Raw genomic sequence first — 22,811 nt, 5'->3', positions numbered from 1 at the left:
CATAGCCATTATTAGCAACCTTTGAGCTATTAATTTTATGAATTCCTTAAACAGATTTCTGTTTATTACTCGCTTAAAATGTGCTCTAAATAAAGCTTTGACGCCGACTCGAACCTCACTGTTACTGACTGATAGACGTTACGCTTAACTGATGGCGGCGCCACTTGAAGCGCCTCCTCGCAAAGAATGCCACTCCTCCCATGCCTCCATTGCAGTGCACTAAACCGCCTGTTACGGCCTGTACTCTACACGCATGTGTACATATGTATGTATACATACATACATGTGTAGTACACGTGTAGAGTAGCTGGAAATTTTTCCATGGTGCCGCAGGTAACGAAGTCAGAGAAACTCGTAACGAACCGTCAGTGTTTCCGCCAAGACAACCAGCTCCATGGATCTCACGACAGTTGTAGAGGCGAGCGTCGAGGTGTGCCAGTGTTTTGATAACCTCACCACCGCCCATCAGCGGCAACCCGGCGCTGGCTGCTTTCAGGTCCTGTATCTCGGCGCAGATGATTACGAGTTTGCATCACGCGCGGCTGAACCAGGTGAGGAGGAGGAGGTAAACTTTATTAAAGAAGAGGTCTTAGGCGCGTACCGTTCTCATGCTGCGATACAAAAGTTACCGCCGGATGGATGGATGGATGGATACGGCTGAACCCTTTAAATCGGGCGGTGGCTCAAGCCACCTAGCCATGACATGAAATTTTACTCTTGTCTTGATTTTAGCCACCAATCAGATAACCTTCGCTTGATTAGTTCTACCCGCTTAAAACCTATTTTCCCTTCACTGCCCTTAAACCCCAATGCCTCGGATAAATCAGCCCTGCTGCTTTCCACTGTAGGGTGAAGCCATTTACAGAAAAGTATCAAGTGTTCAGCCGTTTCCTCCTCCTCTCCGCACGCAACGCACAACGTGTCTATCTCGTGGTACCTCACTCTATATGTCTTAGTCCGCAAAACTCCCGCCCTGGCCTCAAACAACAAAGCTTCCCCTACAATTATCATAGATATTTTCTTTGGCAATTTCCTGCTTAAAAATCCTGTATGTTCCCAGTGCTGATTTCGTCAGCATCCCTGTTTTCCACAGAGCTCTCTCTGCTTCTTTAACCTTTTTCTTAACCGATAATTGCCTATTTGCCCCCCTACTGCTGTCCAGATATTTGCTTGTCAATTTTCTAGTCCGCTTTCTCGATTTCGTATCACCTTTCCTTATATACAGGTATCTGAAAACTTTCCCACCCCACTGCTTTTCCCCCATTTTTCTCAATCGCTCCTCAAATGCTATCTTATTGCTAGCTTCTCTGCTCTCGAATGACGCCCATCCCATATCACCCTGTACCCCCCGATTTGGTGTATTGCTATGTGCTCCTAAAGCTAGCCTCCCTACACCACGTTGTTTAGTTTCTAACCTTGCTTGAACATCTGGTCTCATGCACAGGACCGCATTACCGAAAGTCAGGCTAGGAACCATCACCCCTTTCCAGATCCCTCTTACCACTTCATACCTATTGTAATTCCACATTGCCCTATTTTTCATGACAACTGCATTCCTACTAGCTTTATTCATTACATATTTTTCATGCTCTGTCAGATACTGAGGACCGTTATTTATCCACACCCCAAGATACTTGTACTCATCCACTAGTAGCACTTCTAACGTGAACTCCTGTATTCTATGCTCGCCGACCTCATCATTAAATATCATGACTGCAGATTTTTCCTTACTAAACTTGAAACCTAATCTATCTCCCTCTGCACCACATATGTCTTTGAACTTCTGTAAATCTTCCATGTTGTCAGCCATTAGCACTATATCATCGGCGTATATTAGTCCCGGTAATGACTGTTTAATCCATTCTCCTTGCTTGAAAAAAGAAAGGTTGAAGCCTAGTCCGCTCCTCTCTAGCTTGGTCTCCAACCCTTGCAGGTACAACATGAACAACAAAAGAGACAGAGGACATCCTTGCCTAAGCCCCCACTGTATCTCTACAGGCTCTGATCTTCTTTTTACCATTTTATAAGCACTCTGTTACCTTTATATATATCTTTTATAAGATTAATTACTCCATCTTCCACATCCAATGTGCCCAGTATGTCCAACAGATACTTTTTCTGAATAACGTTGTTGTAGGTTCCCTTAATATCCAGAAATGCTAGCTATAGGGGCTTTGTTCCTCTTCAGCAATCTCTGTACACTGCGTCAATGAAAACAGATTGCCCTCCAACCATCTTTGTTTCCGGTACCCATTTTGTAGCTGTCCTAGCACCCCCTCGTTCTCCATCCAAGCCTGTAATCTGTCCTTTATAATCTGCATCACCACCCTGTAAACCACAGATGTCACTGTTATGGGACAGTAGTTACTTACGTCAGCTTTGTCCCCCTTTGCCTTATATATCATGTTCATTCTACTTAATCGCCATTCATCGGGGACTTTCCCATCCACTATCATTTTATTCACTACCTGTATTAATGTTTGCTTAGATTTTGGTCCTAGCTTCTTTATTACCCAAGCTGCGGCGCCATCTATGGACGTTTGATGCAACTGTGACCAGATAGCGTTACGCTATATTTCTTTATCTTTTATCGCTAAATCAAGAAAACGTTTTGCTACAAGCATAGCTTTGAAGCGCCTTAAATCCTACTAGTACGCGATATTCGACCGCAGGGGTTTTTCTTTGTTCCATAGTGCAAAACAAATTTGTGATTATAGAATAAAAGAACATCGAACCCATATTCCAGCGCTACACGCCCCAAAGAGCTGTGTTCAGATACAACGGTTTCTCGATACCGGAAATTACCGATTGTACTTAGCATGGGCAAGGCACCTTCACCCACGGGCAAATATGGATTACATTTAATCACAGATGGAGCAGCCTATGAAGTGGAGCATCTACCTTCCAGTCACTGATTATTATATCGTGTAATGAGGGGGATAGCGCCAACGGAACGATCTGAATATGCTATCACTTATTAACGTGGGATTAAAGGAAAGAATCTGTATAATTTTAGGCATAGTAGCAGTGCAAAAAAGGACACAAAAGAACGAGACACCAAAACACAGAAACAGCAGCGTCTATGATGATGATTATGATGTCCTCTGGCTGAATGGCACATGCCCACATTGGAGGATTGGCCACGGTGCAATGCTGATACAAACGCACACATGGGTAAGGAGTAGAGTAAATGAATAATTCATCTGTGTTTCAGTGTCTCGTTCTTCTTTTGTGTGTCTTTTTTTGCACTGCTACTATGCCTAAGATAAGTGACCAAATCGCCCAAGAGCTCTAAATCTGTATAATATGCGCTAATATTTTTTATTTTATAATGAGGGGGATAGTGCGAACGCAGCCCCCCACTACCAAAAACCGCATAGCTTCCATTCATCATTTACCGAGAGGGTATGACTATATTACGGCATACCGTGTGACCTCGCGCGGGTAATTCAAAACCAGTACATAGTGCTGGGCTGACGTCACTGCACACTTTCTCATTACAGGGTCATGACGTCATCCCACCAAAAGAAACTCGGCGACCCGGGACTCGAACCGCTACCTATTCGCGGGGAGACCGCCTGGAACCTCCGAGGAGAGCGGTCGCGTTTCTTCGTGCTCCCGCTGAACCATCTCCCAATCTTGGCGGCAATCGCCTCCCAGCATTTGGCCTGAGCGTTCGCGCGCGCGTGCCGTTTCCTGGATTGCAAGCGCGCTGTGCCAAGGACGCCTCCTCCTGTGTCCGCGCTCGCTCGCGGCCGTGCCCCCGTGAACACTCCACCATGGAGGTGCACCGCGACTATGACCCAAGGAACTGGACTCACGTCCTTAGTGTGCCTGTCCGCTCCAAGGACCTCCGTACGTAAACCCGAAGCCAGGAAACCGCAGCATCTGCAAGCGGTGCCCCCATGTCACCTGTTGCATGCCTTGACAAGTCGCACCTGCAAGCAATGCGCGCAGCCACTCAGCGTTCGCGGCAGCAGCCGCCGCTCCTGGCTGCTGACTACTGGATTACCCTCAGGTCTCAAGGTGGGCTACAGCTGGACCTGCTTCCGCCCCTACTACTATGGGAAACCATCCTCCAAGCGGCGTCCCAGCTTCAGGAACCAACGCGTACCCAAATCATGGTTCACCCACTCAACAACACATGCACAGTAAGCACGCCCCTACAAACTGACGCACTCGCGCTGGTTCGCGTAACTCAGATACAACACCAAGCCAAGGACTTCGCAGTCGCAGCTTATATAGTGCCACCGGACGGAGCGGTATGCGGAGTCATCTCCAATACGTACTGGAATGAGACCCCGACAGCTCTCCTCCAGGACCTCATCACCGGCAACCCAGAAGCCCCCATCGTGGACGCCCACCAAATGGGGGCCACGCGTTCCATTCTATAGTCACCCTCCATGCTGGACCTGTGCCACGTGTCATTCATTATGGAGGAGCCCTCCACAGGTGCACACTGTACCGAGGGCATATAGACGTCTGCACGAACTGCCACGTCCCAGGCCACTGGGCAGATGCATGTGTCCACCCAAGATCTCGTAAATGTCCCCGCTGCGGGAAATGCCATCCCAAAGAAGATGTGCCCTCATGTACCCCCAACTGCATTCTCTGTGGAGGCCCACATATGACCGGAACTGGGAATTGCAAAGCACAGGGCCATAAACTTGCGTCCCCGAGGAACGCTCTCTCTCCTCCGTCTAAATCGCGGCTGTCTCACCGCGATCAACAAAGCACAGCCAACGGACGCAGCTCGATGGCTTCCCGGTCAACTTCCAGAAACCGACAGAACAGCAGCAAAAACTCCTCGCGTCTCACTTGGGCAGACCGCGTGTCTGGCAACGCCACCCGTCATCCCCCGCCACCCCAGTCCTCCCAGAAGATTCGAGAGACCAGGAACTCCGGGCCTTGCGCCACGAGGTAAGCCGTCTCTCCTCCCTTTTAAGCACCCCCACCCCTTCTCTGCCTACTCAACCCGCACCCCCTCTCGTTAACCCAACCTACCCATCCACAGACACTTCGAGCACCCCTCCTGCAAAGAAGCAGTGCACCTCAGACGCCACACTGCCTCCCATACCCCTAGAAATAGACGCTAAATTCGCTGCACTGGATGCCAAATTTGACCACAAACTAAAAGAGCTAGAAGCCCACCTTGAAGCCAGATTCAATCACCTTGCCGCCACCCTCACCGAAAAACTTGAGCAGCGCATGGATGCTATGCTTACCAGGATGATGGAGCTCGTGGAACATAACCTTAGCCATCACTTCACCCAATTTCAGACCACCTCCACTCCTCCCACCCTACCTCCGCAAGCACAAACCCCCTTTGCTGAACAACAAATACCAATTGACACCCATCTCACTCCCCTCCTCAACCCCCTACTCTCCAATATGGCGGGGCAGAATTCTCTCCCTATTTTAACTTGGAACTTCCGCAGTTTCCGGGCCAAGCGCGCACCGCTGGAACTTCTCCTTCCCACCCTCACACCCACTCCCCATATACTTCTCCAGGAGACTACACCGGGCAACCCTCCCCAGCTGCACATCTACAGACTCAGACACCACTAGCACACCCAGGGCGTCCACACTCATCCACTGCAGCCTCACCTATGAAACTCATCACATCACGTCTGAGACGCCCTGCGTGATCACTGAACTTATACATAACACACATACACTTGCTTCAATCTTTATAGCAAATATATACCACCCCCCATCCCAGCCGATGGCCTCGTTGGAATCACTTCTGCGAGAGCTACACTACCTAGCAGGGAAACATCCTCTACTAATCAGTGGGGACTTCAACAGTCAGCATACTGACTGGGGATACAAAACCACGACACATCGAGGTCACAGGCTGTGGCTGCTCCTGCAGAACCTCCAACTCACTATTAACAACACGTTTCAGATGCCCATGCGGATCGGCAACAGTGTCAGCATAGGCACCAGTCCGGACCTGACGCTGAGCCGCTACATCCGCCATTCTCCGAAATAATTACACGTAAAGGCATACCTAATTTATGAGTTTTTGCTGTAAAAAACATGCTCAGGCTTATTTTTTTGCACTTATCTATCGAGGAGCACAGGGCTTCTAAATTGAGCTTCTTGCACAATTTTTTTGCCTTCGTTTTGGCTTTTACAAGGCAGGCAGTACCGCGCTCATTAAAAACCGAGTGAACCGCATCCCCCGCTTTTTGATTAAAACAATCCTTGGGGAATACCGCAAAACCCCCTTCCTTATCCGCGGTTAACAAAACCAAAGAATGATTCCGAAGGTAACTGACAGTCTTGGTAATCGGGAGGTTTTTTGGTCGAGGCCTTGGCCTGAGCGTGTGTTTTTTACAGCAAAAGCTCATAAATTAGGTATGCGTTTACGTGTAATTATTTCGGAGAATGGCGCGTGGCAAAAGTGTTTGGGGAAGTTTTTACAAAAGAACTTAGCTCTCTTAACTATTGACGACCCTTATCAGGTGAAAAAATCGGACGATGTAATTGACTTTTTTAAGAATCACCAGGACAAACGGTTGCGTGCCTTCTCAATTGATGTCAAAGACTTGTATTATTCTATCCCACATGAAGAACTGCTAGAGTGCATGAATGAAGTAATTGACAGGTACGGAGCTGTTGCTTTTCAGAATGCCTCCGACATCTCCGTACAAAACTTCTTGGCCCTCTTACAAACATACCTTGATTCCACTTACGCTGAATTCGATGGGCGTGTTTTTATTCAAAAGAGAGGAATATGCATAGGAGCGTGCATTGCTTCATTGCTCAGCGATTTTTACTTAGCCATGCTAGACAGGACCCTTGAAAATCGTCTCATTAGCTCAAATGCTGAAAAAGTTTTCCGTTTTGTAGATGACTACCTGATTCTGATAAAATCCGATGCGGTGAATTTTGATCAAGAAGTTAATGCCATTCTTTCAGTTTTTTCTGAAGTCCTCGCGCCTCTTGAAGTGACACAGGAAGTACCTGTTGATGACTGCATAAAATTTCTTGACTTGACCCTGTACTTCACTGTTGCACATATGTGCTGGTCTTTTGAACCTAGGAGCAAAAAGCCGTTGCTTCCGTACAGTTCCTCTCATTCGAAGCTCGTAAAAAGGGGCATTATAGCGTCTTGCTTCAGTAACGCCATGAAAAAATCTTGCACCCACAGGACTGCCAATTGTTTTTATTATCAGGTTCAGAGGCTCGTTACTGCAGGATACCCCCTCAACGTCTTAGCAGCTGTAGCGGAGGGGATGCTGAAAAAGTTAAAACTTTCTGCCGCTGTCGACCATAGTACCAGAAGAAAAAAATGTGTCTGTGATACCCTACATTCATGTTGTATCGCATAATTTGAAAAGAATTGGTAAGAGAGCCGGAGTAGATGTTGTCTTTTCAGCTCCTGTGAAATTGAGAAGTCTGTGCGCGCGTGTAAATGGCCCCAAAAAGTCAAATGAAGGTGAACCCATCTGCACAAAAAAGCATGAGGTAAAATTTGTGAAGTGCGTAGAGAATCTGGTTTATTCGATCCCTTTGAGTTGTGGTCGTGCATATGTTGGACAAACTGGTCGTTGTTTGAACGATAGGCTGAGGGAGCACAAAAATGATGTCAAAAACGCTGCCCGCCACATTGGTGTTCACTGTCGTGATTGTTCGTGCCAGCCTCTGTATGACAAAAGCAGAATTGTTGATAGACACAAAGATCAGCTGACTAGAGAACTTATCGAAGCGTCTGAGATCTTGAAGATGGGTCAGAGGTGCGTAAGCACCCCTTCTGTCGCTATCTTGCAGAAAGAACATGAATTTTTGCACACGTGTTAGCCTTGTGTTATCATATACGTGCCTGGTTGGAGGGATATCTGTCACGGTTCTGTGTCTGTTTTTTTCTGTTTTTCTGTTTTTTCAGTGTCCCTAGCGCCTTTATAAGCATGGCTCACTGAATAAAACATTCTGTTGTTAGTCAGCGCTGTGTATCGTCCTTTCTTGTCCTCTGGCCTTGTGCCGTTGCGCTGTTTCACTGGAAATCATTCTGTGATGTGCGACGTTATAGGAAGTTTACGCTTAGTCAGGCATGTTATTGTCTTTTCGTCAACTTCCTTGACAACTAGTTTGTTTTGAAAATAAAAACTCAACTTCGGCTTTGCGTGTGCCTTCTTCACGTGACACTACTGCTCTATGGTGAAGCCACCCTACCAAGTTATAAAGCCATCATGTTGCAGCGTCAAGAAAATGGTTCTGAAATTATGAAAGAGGTCTGAAGTGCCCGTTTTTGCAGCGTCCGCATGTGGGATATGGGTGCGCCGGACCGGGGACTACCACTGTCCACACCGGTTCCTAAACATAGGCCCTGAAGTTTAATTTCATAACAAAAATGAGTATGGCTGCAAAAACAAAAATCTGTTTGGGTTTGGAAGCTTGCATGCACACCTTTGCAGAAGAACTGAGGATTGGGCGAGTTGGTGGTGATCCATCATATTTAAAAAGCCAGCGTTAAAAAACACAAGAGGATGAGATGAGACACACGGAAGGCGCTGAACTTACAACTGAATTTTATTCGATAGTAAGAAGTCAATTTATACAATACACACACATGTGTAAGGTTGTCCCGTCAAACGCAGTTGTACTGTAATCACCCACATGCGATAACCCCCCCCAAAAAAAAAACATTAAAAAAAATTTCCAAGGCAGATGCGCTATCATGAACCCCGCTACCCACAACGAAGACACCAAAAAAAACATTAAACAAATTTCCAAGGCACGTGCGCTATCGTCAACCTGCTACCCACAATGAAGACATTTCATTGTGGGTAGCAGGGTATATATGTAGCCTTCAGCATCTATCATAATGTGTTTCGGTATATATATGACGAAGCGTGCCTGGAGTCTTGTTCATTCTGTCAGGAATTGTTAGGATGCTCATATACCCGAGACGCAGTGTGTGCAGTGCAATGGTCTCTGCTCTAATGCCTGTAATGACTTGACCCGAGTTTATTTGGTTCTGTATGAGTCCGACAATTTCTTGCATTTATTCTTTGCTGTGAACTTCTTTGTTCAGAGTCTAACCATGCGGAATACCCTTCAAACCGGTCTTGGTTGGTTCGGTTTTGTCTTTGCATTGTTGATTTATCATTTCTCAGGGCAAAGTTCTCAACAGGCTTCTTGAGTGAGGCACTGCGCTCCACTTGCTCCACACCCAAGGCATCTTACATTCTTAATGACTTCATCATAAAATGCTGTAATGCTTCTGTGTCGCCAACGAACACAATGGTTGCTAGCCATAGCAGGTGAGTTGTGATCATTTAGAGCAAGTTCGTTTCTCCTAGACTGCTCATTAACTAGGTCAGGTGCACTGTGGTCATTTTCATCAGTAAAGGAAAGACTCCTCATATCTCCTGCTTTTCCAGTTGCAGTAGCTTTTTATGACTTTTTATAGAGCTTCATTGCTATGTATTGAAGCTTCATACTGATCCCAGGAGCTATAGTCATGAGCATAGTTCCATCAAACCTGCTGATTTCTGGTCTAAAAAGTTTGCCTATTGGCCTCGCTTCTCTCTGATGCATCCTGAGAGCTTAAATAGCGAACTGATGCACGTGGATTTTAGTTGGTAGCATGTTGCAGTTCCGCATTCCTTCGCATCACGTTAATCTATAACAGATGGAGGCGCAGCTTCCAGCTGCTTTTGGAGCTTGGCTCCTAGCTCCCAGTCATCAGGCGCTCTTTGGTTTCATATTCCGCATTGGGTGGGGATGCCTCTATCAAAAGAATGGTCAGATTAACATGCAGCTCAGCTACGGATTTGGATAGGGAGGATGGCGGGTTGCCAAGGTTTCAATTACTGTTGCAATGCCAGAATTGTGCCTTTACTGTGCAGGACATGGATGAAAAATTTGCTCGGGATTCTCTCCAAATTTGGCTAGCTGGCACCGAACCAGAGCTGGTGCAAGCAGTGCTTGCACTTGGCAAGGTGAGTGCACTGTGTCAGCTATGTTACATGGATTGCATTAAATAGTTGTCACTGATTTCACTTTGAATTGTTGCCACTGTTTGCCTACTCACCTTTGCTTTGCTGTTGCTGCATAAAAGCATTACAGAAAACATGCTAACAGCAGTTTATTATGAATGACATACGCACTGGGAGTAGTGTGAGGGATAAGTGTGACAGCATGTTGGCAAAACAGTAAAAAAAGAAATGTTTCTGTAATTCAAGTCTGACTTTCTTTTTATTTGTTTGTGCCTTTTCCCCTACTTCATACTGTGTTGTAGCCCCTCGGTTCAGGCCCTTTGATTTTGGCTGCATGGTGGTAGAACTAGCCAGGAAAGAGAATTACAACCTATCTGTAATTTTCATCCTTTGGGTAATGTGTCAGTCATGACTGCACGCCAGTTGACCTCTGGGATCCTTTTGGAGTTTCTTTCAATCTGCAGTGGTTCCTTGTTTCAGGATCTGTGCAAGTTTCTGGAGCAAGGAGTTGTCCTTGGCACCTTGAGGCGCATCCTGTTTGAGCCCACAGAGCAGAGCAAGAAATGGTGTGTGCAGAATGTCCCCTGTCTGCTCCTAGCATGCGTGTATTCTTATAATTGTCCTGCATTTAATCGACGCATGGCCTTTGCTGGTTCGCATATTTTTCTTTTTCTCTGGTTCCTTTCACATTTTTTTTCTTTTTCATGAGGGGTTGTCAGAATGGCATCATACACGTTCATTCGATTGGGGTTGATTGTGATTGAGCCTTAGCGTAAGGCATAACTTATGCCAGCTTAAAAAGTTTTTTCACAGGCTTTGTCTTGTGGTGTGTTTGATGCCTGAGGTCTGCACGTAGGTGGAGTTTCAAATATGATGCATTCACCCCACTTCTTCATGAATAGGGGAGAAGGAGATTGAAAGAAAGCGAGGAGAAAGTCAATCAAAGTGGCTCACATAACTGACCAGTCAGAGCCCATTTTTTGAAGTAGGCATTCTTTTTTTCAACAACTGCCATAGGGCTTGTAGGTATGACCTGCGCACTGGTGTTTGTGTGTGATGACCTGTGCTATTCACTGGATGAGGGGCAACTTCTCACAACGGTGCTTCCATTCTTGATGCCGACGGAGGCCTCGGAGGTGTCTCTTGCTCGACTGGCGTACGCAAGCACGGCTTTGCAGCGGTTGCCAGAGCTCAGCAACGTCACTGCTGACAATGAGTGCAAGTGCTTTACATTGCCACGGTTGCGAACCTGCGAGGTCTTGATTATCACCTGCAGTAGTTGTTGATGTGTGTAACGAAGGGCTCCAAGAACTGGGGTAAAACTTTTGAGGTTTCTTGGTTCTTGGCAGTGCTTCCATCTTCCCATGACGCGGACACTGTGTTATGCCTTGCTGCATTTGCCAAGCTGTTATGCTTCTACTTGTGTGCATTTTGTTGAGTGCAACATGTTTGGCTCATGTTTGGCACCTAGCACAGTCTACTAATGTGCCAAACTGTACGACTTTGAACATAGTACTTAATAGGAGGCAACACAAAAAGCAACAGAAGGAACGAAATGTCCTCTGTTTTGCAGTGCCTGCTCATGAACATTGTTCCTTCATTCAGAGAAGGATCTGTTCCAAGGAAGCTGCACCTGCCATTTCATTTCTGACTCTTCTTGCAGAAAAGATAACGGGCGCTTTGGAGACTGAGGATGTGGACACCATCGCGGAGTTGCTTCTTGCTGATCTTGGGGAGGCTGCTGGAAAGATTGACCAACCTCTTACTGTGGTGAGCTAACAATTTTTTTCTCAAGTACAGTAAAAGCTCGTTGATTTGGCCTCCGTTAATTCGTAAATCTGGATGATTCAAACTGATGGCTCGGTCCCAGCGAGTGTCGGATGCTCGCTAATACAGACGCAATGGATCTCACACCGGTTAATTCAAATGGACTTCCGAATGGAGGCTGTGTCCAGGTATGAATGGTGCGGCAGGAGATCGTCGAAATAGCTTTACTCAAACCTGAATTTCATGCTGCATAGTCACTTGCTTACCTCTGACGGCGTGCAATGGCAGGCAGGACGACGAACGGGTGGCCTCATATCCGAGAACACTTTGACAGCATAAGGTCTCTTTGATTTGGCTGCACTAGTTTCATGGAGTTCTGCAATGTTGCCGCCAGCATGCAGCATCAGCTCCAAGTGTAGCTTGCCACTGGCTGCTTCCAGAACGAGTGATAGAGTGCAGGCCTGGTTGTCTGGTAGCCTCGGTGTTGCCTTCAAATTACAGCCAGCTGCATGCTGGCAACATCAACGGTCACCGTAATCTCATACCACATGACGAATTTTCAAGCGGCAAAACACAGTGCAGTGTTGCATGTAACCAGGCCCAGGAAATCTTCGTTTTAAAAAAGTTGCATGTACAGTCGAGCACACATATCACGGCCCCACTTAAGAGAAACTTTCGGTTATAACGAACGAGACCTGCGCAACCTTCAAAATATACATTATTTCAATGGCACAAAATCACACGTATAACAAACGTCATTAAGCCCTGCTGATTGGCTACAGCGAACGGACGGTGTAAACCCGGCGCTGCGATGTGGGATAACCTGCCGCCAACCCCTTTGTGCGCCCGGTGTGCGGTATGTTTTCATAAGCCTCATCACGAGCGAACTGCCCGCCCCGTTTCGTGCCGCACTCGAGCGAGCTACCCTTTCGTAGCTGACGCGACTTCCAAGATCGCCCTCCCGCCCCTCCTCGCAACTCCACTCCTTTATCCTCACCCTCTTCCAAATCCACGCGTGGCGTCTGCGATCAACCACGCCGCCGCCAGTATCGATCGCGGAGGCCACGCACTGTGAAGCAGGCTTTCCATGGGAGCCAAGAGGTGGCTGCACTGACACTCACGGACGACCCCTCATTGGTCTCTCAGATGGCGCTGTGCGTGTGTATCCTTAGCTTGATTGCCGCCTGTGCATTCTGCACGCCCACCCCATCGCGCGCTTTTGTCACTCTTGTTGCGGTGCGGACGTTTTGTTGGCTTAGTTCAAATCTTGGGCCCAGGTTGTAATTCGGGATGGCGGATGGGAACACCGAGCCCACTTCCATTGTGTTCAGCGGTAGAGATTATGAAAGCGGCCTGTGCGGTGGTGACGGCCACTGGCTAGCAAAACTGCTTCCGCAAGGGCGGCTTCGTCGACACAGTGTCTGATGCCGAGCCTGATTCTTCGGAAGATGACCAGCCCAGCGGCGATTTGTGGCGGCGTGTCACCAACTCCGACATGGGGGGTCATGACATTGGTTGGAATGACTTTATTTCTGTTGATGACGCCAACACCACGGAACCGTGCACAAACGAGGGCATCGTTTCTGAAGTGCGGGACAAGAGTGACGCAGAGGAATCAGATGAGGATGAAGCTTCGGAGCCAGCACCCATAAGCGCGCCTGTAGCAATGAGCTACATAGAGAGCCTCAGACAACTCGTCTATGCCAAGGGCCTCGGCGATACCACGCTTCTGCTTAAAATAATCTGGAAAACTCAATCATCGAATCTGGGCTGCAAAAACAGACGACCATCGCGGACTTTTTCGTAAAGAAAATTTTTTTTCGTTTGACAAGCAGCTGTCTTTAAAGCTCTGGTCCACTTACTACGAACTTCAGGATATAACAAGCGGACGCCGTGTGACGCTCATGTTCGTTATAAGCGGTCTCGACTGCATAGCTCAGATGATTTACAAGATGCGGTGAAATGCTGCCCGTGGGACTTGACTTGACCGCTTAGGTTTACAGTTCTGATGCCACTAACAGCTACTTGTCTCCTGCTTTCTAGACAGAACAGTCATTAATTCACTAATGACATAAGCCATACTTTGTTGTCATTAAAGTTGCCACGGTGGCTCAGTGGTTGTGGTGCTCAGCTGCTGACCCAAAAGGTGTGGATTCGATCCCAGCTGCCGCTGTTGAATTTTGATGGAGACAGAATGCTTGAGGGCCGTGTACCATGGGATGTCAGTGCACATTAAAGAACCCCAGATGGTCAAAATTATCCGAAGCTCTCTATTACGGTGTCCTTTATTGTCTGAGTCACTTTGGGAAGTGATCGAAAACAAGCGTACTGCTTCACAGCTGCTGCCTCTGCTTTGATGCTCAAGTCTTTGTTAGTTACTGTTAACTTTTGTGTATGACGTGTGCTGCACCGTTTTATTTGAAACCTTGCAGAAAGCCCCATGTTGATTCTAAGGCAACAAGACGATGCCATCTGCGCTACTTTTGACCTTCTTGCCAACATATTTGGTACAGTTGTGGAGCACTCAGTCAGCAAGGGCAGCAGCCGATCAGCTTCGGCAGCTGATGCAGAAGTTGTTCAAGGTGCATTCCTAGCCTTCTTCCTTGCACGTGTGCGTGCGTGCATGCTTGTGTGTATGTGTCCTCATTTTACATAGAAACACACTCATGAGATGAAATCCAAGTGTTCAATTACTTAGGGTTTCAGAGGCTGCTTTAGCCAGTTTTGGGAACTGTGGGTACATAAAGCCTAATACAGGGTCATGTGTGGCACTTCGCACAAATGAAAGAATGGAGGCGTTGCAGAATAAAAAAAAGCACACAATGTGCAGTTAGTGAGCTGTGTGTCATCCCATAGGAAACGTGTTAGTCTGGTCATCTAAACCGATGTTAACGAGTTTGATTTAAACAAATTCTTTAAGTTTTGTAGTTCAAATAGGATTCAGAATTCGCCTTCATGATTGCTGGGGCGACGTGCAGGTGAGCATGAAGACATTCCGAAAAGTCGAGGAGCAAGTTGTGGCGCATGTGAAATTTCAGTCACAATTTACTGCAATGTCTCACAGAGGTACAGAGAAGTCAGAAAAATCAAATGCATTCCAATCTTAAAGTCTGAAGAATTGGTTAACAGTTGTATTGCAGAATAAGCTTTCAAGTTAGTTTCGTTTTGCGAATGCTTCTTTGAAGCAGAACCCGCATTTCAGAAATCGTTCATTTGTGGGAAAAGTTGTTGCATTATATTGTACAATTACCTGAGAGGGAGTTGGAAGTACTGTATATATGTGGGTAAGGGCCACATTTTTTCCACAATTTTGGCAGATTTCGGCCTTTTCCTGAAAGCAGAATTTTACTGTTTCATCATCTGACTATAGTCTGGGGTCTTATAAGAAGTTTGTTTTAGCAGATGTGCCACTATAAAAGGCATATGTGAGAATGCTAAGTGTATCCAAATATATGCTATATGAAAGATTGAATAAAGTGGCCATGCAATGAGAGGACAACTGCAAATGGAACATTTATTGTGGTTCCCCAGGGCTGCCGGGTACCCACCGGAGATAAAATGGGTTCAAGTTTTCTGCTGGTCTGGTGCTCAGCTTCTATAGGGTGAAATGCTTGGGTAATGGGTCTTTGACCCCACCATGAGTAAAAGAAAAATAAAACCTTGTTCCGTGGCGCTCGTTGGCCACAGCTGCCCTTGCGCCATAAAAATTCATTCATGTGTGAAGAAGAAGGGCATCATCCTATATTTACTGAGGAAAAGAAGAAGAGGTAGCCGCACTGCCATCGCTCAGACCGACCGCCTGCTGACCTGAATAGACCAGAGACTCGGTCACCGCCGTGGTTTCGCCGCCGCCTCAGCATTAACCTAAGCCCCCGTTACATTCGGTGGAGGTTCGGTTTAGCATCCTTGTACCACCCTGGACCTGTGCAACCGCACGCTACCGACCCCCGCTATGCCCCGCTATGCCTGAAGCCGCCCACCACCAAGCCGTGCAGGTTGGCTCACCAGGCCTCTGTTCCGGCTCCCTCCGGCAGCGGGACCCGGCACTCTTCAACGGTACTGACGATCATGACGCTGAAGACTGGCTCACATCATACGAGCGGGTGAGCACATATAACAAGTGGGACAATACCACCAAGTTGAACAATGCCATCTTTTATTTGACCAGCGTTGCCAACCTGTGGTTTCGAAACCACGAAGCAGACTTCTCCACGTGGACTGCTTTTAAGGCGAACCTCACCGAAGTGTTCGGACGTCCTGCTGTGCGCAAGCTACGCGCCAAACACCACTTGCACGAGTGCTCTCAGCAGTCAGATGAGACGTTCACCAGCTACATTGAAGACGTGGTCAACCTATGCTCGCGTGTCAACCCCCAGATGTCCGAGGCGGACAAGATCAAGCATATTCTGAAAATCATCGAGGATGATGACTTTCAGATGCTGCTGTCGCGAGATCTCCGCACTGTTGCTGAAGTCGTCAGTCTCTGCCAGAGCTACGACGAGCTGCGCAAGCCGGGGCTCATCACTCGCCAGCACGCAGCAGCGCCTGTCGAGTCACTTGCCGGCCTGTCGGCTGCACCCGACCACTCGCAACTGTTGGCGCACATCAAAGATTTTGTGCTTGAGGAAGTTGCGCATCAGCTGTCGCTTCTGCCATCCTCCTCCATGCAATTTCCATTCCTGGCGCCCGACCTTCGCACTGCCATCAGCGAACAAGTGGCTGAGGCCCTTCCACCGGCCCCTCCGCCCGCACCAGCACAGTCGCCCGCACCTGTCGCTGCACCCCTGACCTACGCTGCCGCTGTCGCACGGCCGCGGCCGCCTAACTACTGCCCAACCTACGCTCCACCTCAAGCGTCTGTGCCTCAAGTTCCTCACGCTCCGGCGCCTTTTTTGCGACCGCTTTGACAATTTGGCGATCCCTGGCGTACTGGTGACAATCGGCCTATTTGTTACACTTGCGGACTGCCTGGTCATGTGGCCCGGCTTTGCCGTCGTCGTTACTGGCCTCCTCCCAGTGACTACTCACCGCCAGCCAAGCCGCCACAGAGTCGCCCGCGTTCCCCTGATCGCACCACCTTCTCCACCCGACGCTTACCTTCTCGTCGCCGCTCCCTTTCTCCCATGCGTCGGCACCCGAATATTTCGCAAGAGGAAAACTACATGCCGCAGTTCCTGAGGCGAGAACTGCGCCACCAGTGAAATGTCCAAGGCCTCAGTTATGTCCCACCAATCTGATGGCCGCTCCCGTAGAGGGTGTTTCTGTTTTGGCGCTTGTCGACACCGGCTGCCATGGCCGCCTCCTCTTGCCGCTCTTTGCGAAAAGTGACGACCCCACTTTCTGGATTCTCGCTGCGCACCGCAAGCGCGCAGGCTATTGTGCCGTTAGCGGCTTGTACGGCTCGCGTCGTTATTCAGGAAATCCTCTACGTGATTGAATTCGTCATTTTACCAACCTGCTCTCTTGAGATCATCTTGGGTTGGGAATTCTGTCGCGCCATAACGCAGTCATTGATTGTGCTCGTGCTGAACTTGAGTTCTTTGCACTCAGCGGTTCCTCGCCGCTCGATGCCCCTTCTGCTGCTCCTGCCAAAGCCGTCGTTGCCGAAGACACTGAACTGCCTGCCTGTTCTTCTGTTCTTGCGCCCCTCACTTCTGACCTTGTTCGCGACGGCAACATACTTTTTACACCATCGCCCCTCTTTCTGTGCCGCAATTACCGGTCCATACCTTACGCCGTCCTCACTCTGTCAGCTGGCCTTAGCGCGTTGTTCGTGACCTGTCCGTTTACATATGCTTCCGCTGTGCGTCGCGGTGAGTGCCTGGGTACCGTGCAAATCATTGACTTCATTCTCTACCGCGATGAAAATGACGATTCCCCGTCCCTTGACGTCGATGCCCTCAGCCCGCCGGTTCCTGCATACGACACTCCATCTCCAGACATTTTCCTTCCCTCCCAATCGACGCCTCTCTTCCTGCACCTCAACGAACTCAACTTCTCGCTCTGCTTCATCAATTTCGTTCCTCCTTCGATTCACACCAGCTCGCTTTGACCCGCATGTCGACTGTCGCCCACCATATCGACACCGGTGACCACGCCCCTCTGCGTCAGCGCCCATATCGTGCCTCAGCCAGTGAGCGCCAAGTTGTTAAAGATCAAGTTGACACCATGCTTCAGAGCGGCGTGATCCAGGCCTCACACAGTCCCTGGGCTTCGCCTGTGGTCCTCGTGAAAAAGAAAGATGGCTCTATTCGTTTTTGCGTTGATTACCGCCGCCTGAATAAAGTCACATGAAAGGATGTTTACCCTCTTTTGCGCATTGATGATGTTCTGGACTGCCTTCAAGGAGTGGAACTCTTCTCTCGACTTATGCTCTGGGTACTGGCAGGTCCCCATGGCAGCTGACGACCGCCCTAAAACCGCATTTGTGACCCCTGATGGCCTGTATGAATTTATCGTCATGCCTTTTGTCCTCTGTAATGCTCCAGCTACTTTTGAGCGCATGATGGACAGCATTCTGTGTGGCCTGAAATAGAAGTCGTGCCTGTGTTATCTCGATGACATCACAATATTTTCGCCCGACTTTGCCACTCATCTATCCCGGCTGAAGCACGTCTTAACATGCCTTACGGACGCTGGCCTTCAACTGAACTTAAGAAAGTGTTGATTTGCTGCTCGTGAGCTGACAATTTTAGCCCACGTTGTGTCAAAAGAGGGCGCCCGCCCCGACACCGCCAAACTTCATGCTGTGACTGCGTTTCCAAAACCTACTTGCATTATTAACTGCGCAGCTTCCTAGGCCTCTGTTCCTATTTTCGACGTTTTATTCGCAACTTTGCGGCCATTGCTGCCCCTTTAACTCAGCTTCTCGGCAGCAATATGGATTTTTCGAGTTGGTCGCCTGCCTGCGACGACACCTACACCACCTTGCGCAGTCTCCTCACGGCACCACCCATCTTGCATCACTTCGACTTGCAAGCCCCAACTGAAGTACACAAGGATGTCAGTGGCATTGGCCTCGGGGCTGTGCTCGCCCAACGCAAGTCTGGATTCGAGGAATATGTGGTTGCTTACACCAGCCGCACCCTCACGAAATCTGAATCCAACTACCCCGTGTCGGAAAAAGAGAGCTTGGCCATTGTCTGGGCCCTTGGAAAGTTTCAACCTTATCTCTATAGCCTTACGCTGTAAACAACTGCCTCATCACTCTGCTGGACAGTTGCAGCCACTGCAGTGTCCTCCTCGCCCCTTCGACCGTGTTGGCATCGATATATACGGCCCTCTGCCATGCACCGCTGCTGGCAACCGCTGGGCCATTGTTGCCATTGACCACGTGACCCGTATGCAGTAACCGCCGCGCTCCCAGCTGCTACAGCTTGTGAAGTGGCGTCCTTCATTTTGCAGCGCTTTATACTTCGCCACGGTGCTCCTCGTGAACTCCTCAGTGACAGAGGACGCGTATTCTTGTCTGATGTCGTTAAAGCTCTACTCACCGAGTGCAATATCTGTCATCGGACTTGTACAGCCTACCATCCGCAAACAAATGTCTAACTGAACGATTTAATCGCACTCTGAGCGACATGCTGGTGATGTACGTTGCTGCCAACCACACGAACTGGGACCTCGTTCTACCCTATATTACGTACGCCTACAACACTGCTACTCAGTCCATCACCGGTTCCTCCCTATTTTTTCTGCTCTACGGCCGACATCCATCCGCTCGCGTCGACACAGTTCTTCCATACCGCCCTGCCTCATCTGAGTGTACAACTATTTCTGAAGCTGCCCAGCACGCCGAAGACTGCCGCCAGATTGCACGGTCGCTCACGGCAGACACTCGGGGGTGCCAGAAACACCGCCATGACGACGGTCAGCTTGATCCGGATTTCCCACCTGGTTCACTTGTCTGGCTGTGGATTCCTTCCACTGATCCCGGCCTATCAAAGAAACTTCTTTCGCAATACCATGGCCCCTACCGCGTCCTGGAGCGCACATCCTCCGTGAACTACCTTATTGAGCCCCTCACACCATCTTCCGATCTTCGCCGACGTGGTCGCGAGACTGTGCATGTCCAACGACTGAAGCCATACTATGACCCGGTTGTGTTGTCGCCACCCTGAGTCGCCAGGATGGTACCTTTTCTCCCCGGGGCCATTGTGAAGAAGAAGGGCATCATCCTATATTTACTGAGGAAAAGAAGAAGATTCTTGGCCGATCCCCCAGTGTGGGTATGTGCCATCTTTTGATAGGCTAACAACAACAACAACAAGAAGAGGAGGTAGCCGCACTGCCATCGCTCAGACCGAGCGCCTGCTGACCTGAACAGATGAGAGACTCGGTTGCCGCCACCTCAGCATTAACCTAAGCCCCCGTTACACATGCAACATTTATTGTGGGATCAAGTGAGCAGATGAGTGAGGGCATGAAATAAGCTGTGATAATTGTACTTGAAAACGGCACCAGTCTAATTTTATTTTTGCGGCATCTCTTCCTCTCTCTTCCGCAGTGACTGATATTTTGTCCTTTTTTGTTTTTGCTTTCCCCCTAGCTCTAAGCAATCAAAAGCACAACTGCATGATTAGGCATGCACATGTGTCTGACATCTCAATCCTTCCCTAGTTGTACAGCTAATTTTATGAGCAGCTGCACCACATGCCTTTCCATCCGGCTCAGGCAATGCCCAGGTGATGCCGATAGTATCTGGCCACCTCAGCACCTTGATAATGTTTGTTGCGGCTCCGCATCAGTTGAAAAATTCACCGCTCAACTGTTTCAGCCCTGAATCAATGAGCAGCTCCACTTCGTACCTCCACTCCTTTTAGACAGCAGGGAGGCAGCTTGCGGCTTGTGGCTTGTGCGATGCCAAGCTCTGGCCGTATCAGATCCCTGCGCCGTGCTCAGGCAGGAGTGAAGGTACTGCACAGAAGCTACGTTGTAGAGTTGCGCTTTTTGGCGTGGAAACATTTTTTTTTTCGCTTCTAGGAGGTTTTGTGCGGACATTCTGTAAGTACTGTTGTGCAGAATCGCTGTGGTTCACAGTGGCTGTGAAACTACTTTTTATTTATCTGAAGGACATGCACAACAGTTCATCTTATGCGGATTTCTTTTGCATTGGATCCTATGGGAAACCAACCAAATGATCACACATTGTTCACCTCATCTGAGAATTCATCTCAACTTAGTTTGTTTCAAGAGGAATTAACTGTAGTTCATTGAACCGAGAATTTTGCTGTTTCAGTGTTGGCAATGCTCCTTGTAATATGATGCAATTAGGTCATTCTGATGCCTTTGCCTTTCTCCCTCTATCTCTTTTTTTTTTGCAAATGGGGGGTAGGGCATTTTGTGCCGTAAGCACAACTGGGTTCACCACTCATGGTGTGTAGGTTCTGCATACAATTGCAATGCCCCTATTTTTTGCACATAGAAAGTTTTCTCCAAGAAAAGAAAAAGGAAAAGCACCATCCTTCGACACAGGTTTGCACTGACAGGTTTACACCAACAGACTTCTGATAAGGGAAGTAGGAAGTGGAGTACTTATGATGTATTCCATTTTCCTCTGTAATGCCCTACGTCCCTGAGGGTAAATAAATAAACAGATAAAAAATCCTTTTGTAAATGCTTACTTTAAATGAATAATTGAACAAAGAAACAGGTATGTTGCTTAAAGGCCATGCTGGCATTCGTGATTGTTCTGAGTTGAAAACAGATATACTATATCTCTAAAAGCAGAACTGAGTCATTTAGTTTGTCATTAATATTTGACTTCCGTTTGATTGAACTGGGAACATATTTGCACTCCTCTGCCATTTCTGGCTAAGCCCGTTGTTCTGTTTCAATTTCCTGCTTTCCCCAGGTGCACTCTCCGAGCCTGAAACACCAGGTGCACTTCCTGGGTGGCCTGTGGCTGTTGCACCTGGATGCCAGCTGTCGTGCCGTCGCCAGCAGCAGTCGCCAGGGGGCGTCACCCTCCCTTCCAAAGGAAAAGCTTCAGTCTCTGGCTTTCGCTGTTTCGGCCCAGCTGCTGCAGACAGCCGAGGACATCAAGCGGATCTTGGTTGAACAGAATCTTGGTGCGTATGGTGGCCTGTACAGCAAAGAAAATAAAGGAAGCATGTTTGAATTGTGAAAAGGGACGGAAATCATGGGAGTGCTTAAGGGATACACTCGGTGGTTGGAGGAGCTTCTTGTAATCTAGGTGGTTTGTGACTGAAAAAAAGAATGTTGTGCACAGTAAAATGTTTACAGAGAAATGAAAAAGATGTGGCTGGTTGCAGTGCACACCTTTTAACTCCCGTGATGCGCAGGGCCAAACAGCGAAAGTCATTGATCGGTATTTTTGCAAGAAGTTACATAGTGAGGGTGTCAGAAGCAGTGCATTGTATGGTGCACAAGAAGTCTGGCAGAAATATTCTGCAAAAAAGGAAGACATTGGTAGTCAACTGTGCTGAAATAAAATATAATCAAGAATTGTGGATAGATATGGAGAACACATAATGCAGAGGCTTATTTTTTTCATGAATTATCAGATCTCGATAAAAACACACATTCCTACACCACCTGTTACACAGAACCGTGGAAAGTGGTCACTGCGCGGGTAAATTATTCCAGGCAAAAAGTGTCATACACACTGCCAACCCTTTTAAATTCATTTCACAAATCAGGTATAGATTTGCATACGATTTCTGTACGAACCCTACGCCAACATTTCATTAACAATCCTTGCTTACAATAACAACTAAAAGTGTTATCTTGCCTTTTGTTATGTTTACCTGTTGTGACTATCAAGTGTACGTGCATTAATTTTGAATATTGTGCTTTCTGCGAGTTTTTTTTTTGTTGTTGTTGTTGTTGTTGTCCTATCGCTGCCTGCTTTGTAGGGAGGCTGCGGGCTTCAGTCAAGTCGCTTGTTGTCAAGCGGCTTTTATCCGCAGTCTCCCCCATCACTGATGGAAATAAACAAGTTATTATTATTATTAATATTATTCTGTGTGTGTTGGTCACTATTGCTTCTTCATTTATTTACTCTTTTTTCGATTTTTGAAGCTAAAAATGTTTGATGCCATCCTGCATTCCCACATCATGTGACGTTATCTA

General features: G+C 48.0%; 1 protein-coding gene across 1 annotated transcript; it reads left to right on the top strand.

The window, feature by feature from the left end:
* The first annotated feature begins 224 nt into the window (after positions 1–224).
* On the top strand, positions 225–21,709 carry LOC144110909 (uncharacterized). The gene is made up of 8 exons (XM_077643978.1): positions 225–551; positions 3,504–4,920; positions 9,126–9,272; positions 9,861–9,953; positions 10,431–10,516; positions 11,614–11,720; positions 14,150–14,299; positions 21,571–21,709. The coding sequence occupies exons 2-4, from the start codon at positions 4,628–4,630 to the stop codon at positions 9,904–9,906; spliced, it is 486 nt and encodes a 161-aa protein (XP_077500104.1). The 5' UTR covers positions 225–551; positions 3,504–4,627; the 3' UTR covers positions 9,907–9,953; positions 10,431–10,516; positions 11,614–11,720; positions 14,150–14,299; positions 21,571–21,709.
* The last annotated feature ends 1,102 nt before the right edge of the window (positions 21,710–22,811 follow it).

Source organism: Amblyomma americanum, chromosome 1 (genome assembly GCF_052857255.1).
Source record: "Amblyomma americanum isolate KBUSLIRL-KWMA chromosome 1, ASM5285725v1, whole genome shotgun sequence".
In the NCBI taxonomy this organism is placed as follows: domain Eukaryota; kingdom Metazoa; phylum Arthropoda; class Arachnida; order Ixodida; family Ixodidae; genus Amblyomma; species Amblyomma americanum.
Note: the sequence above shows the minus strand (reverse complement) of the source record. Positions and strands in the feature narration are given on the sequence as shown.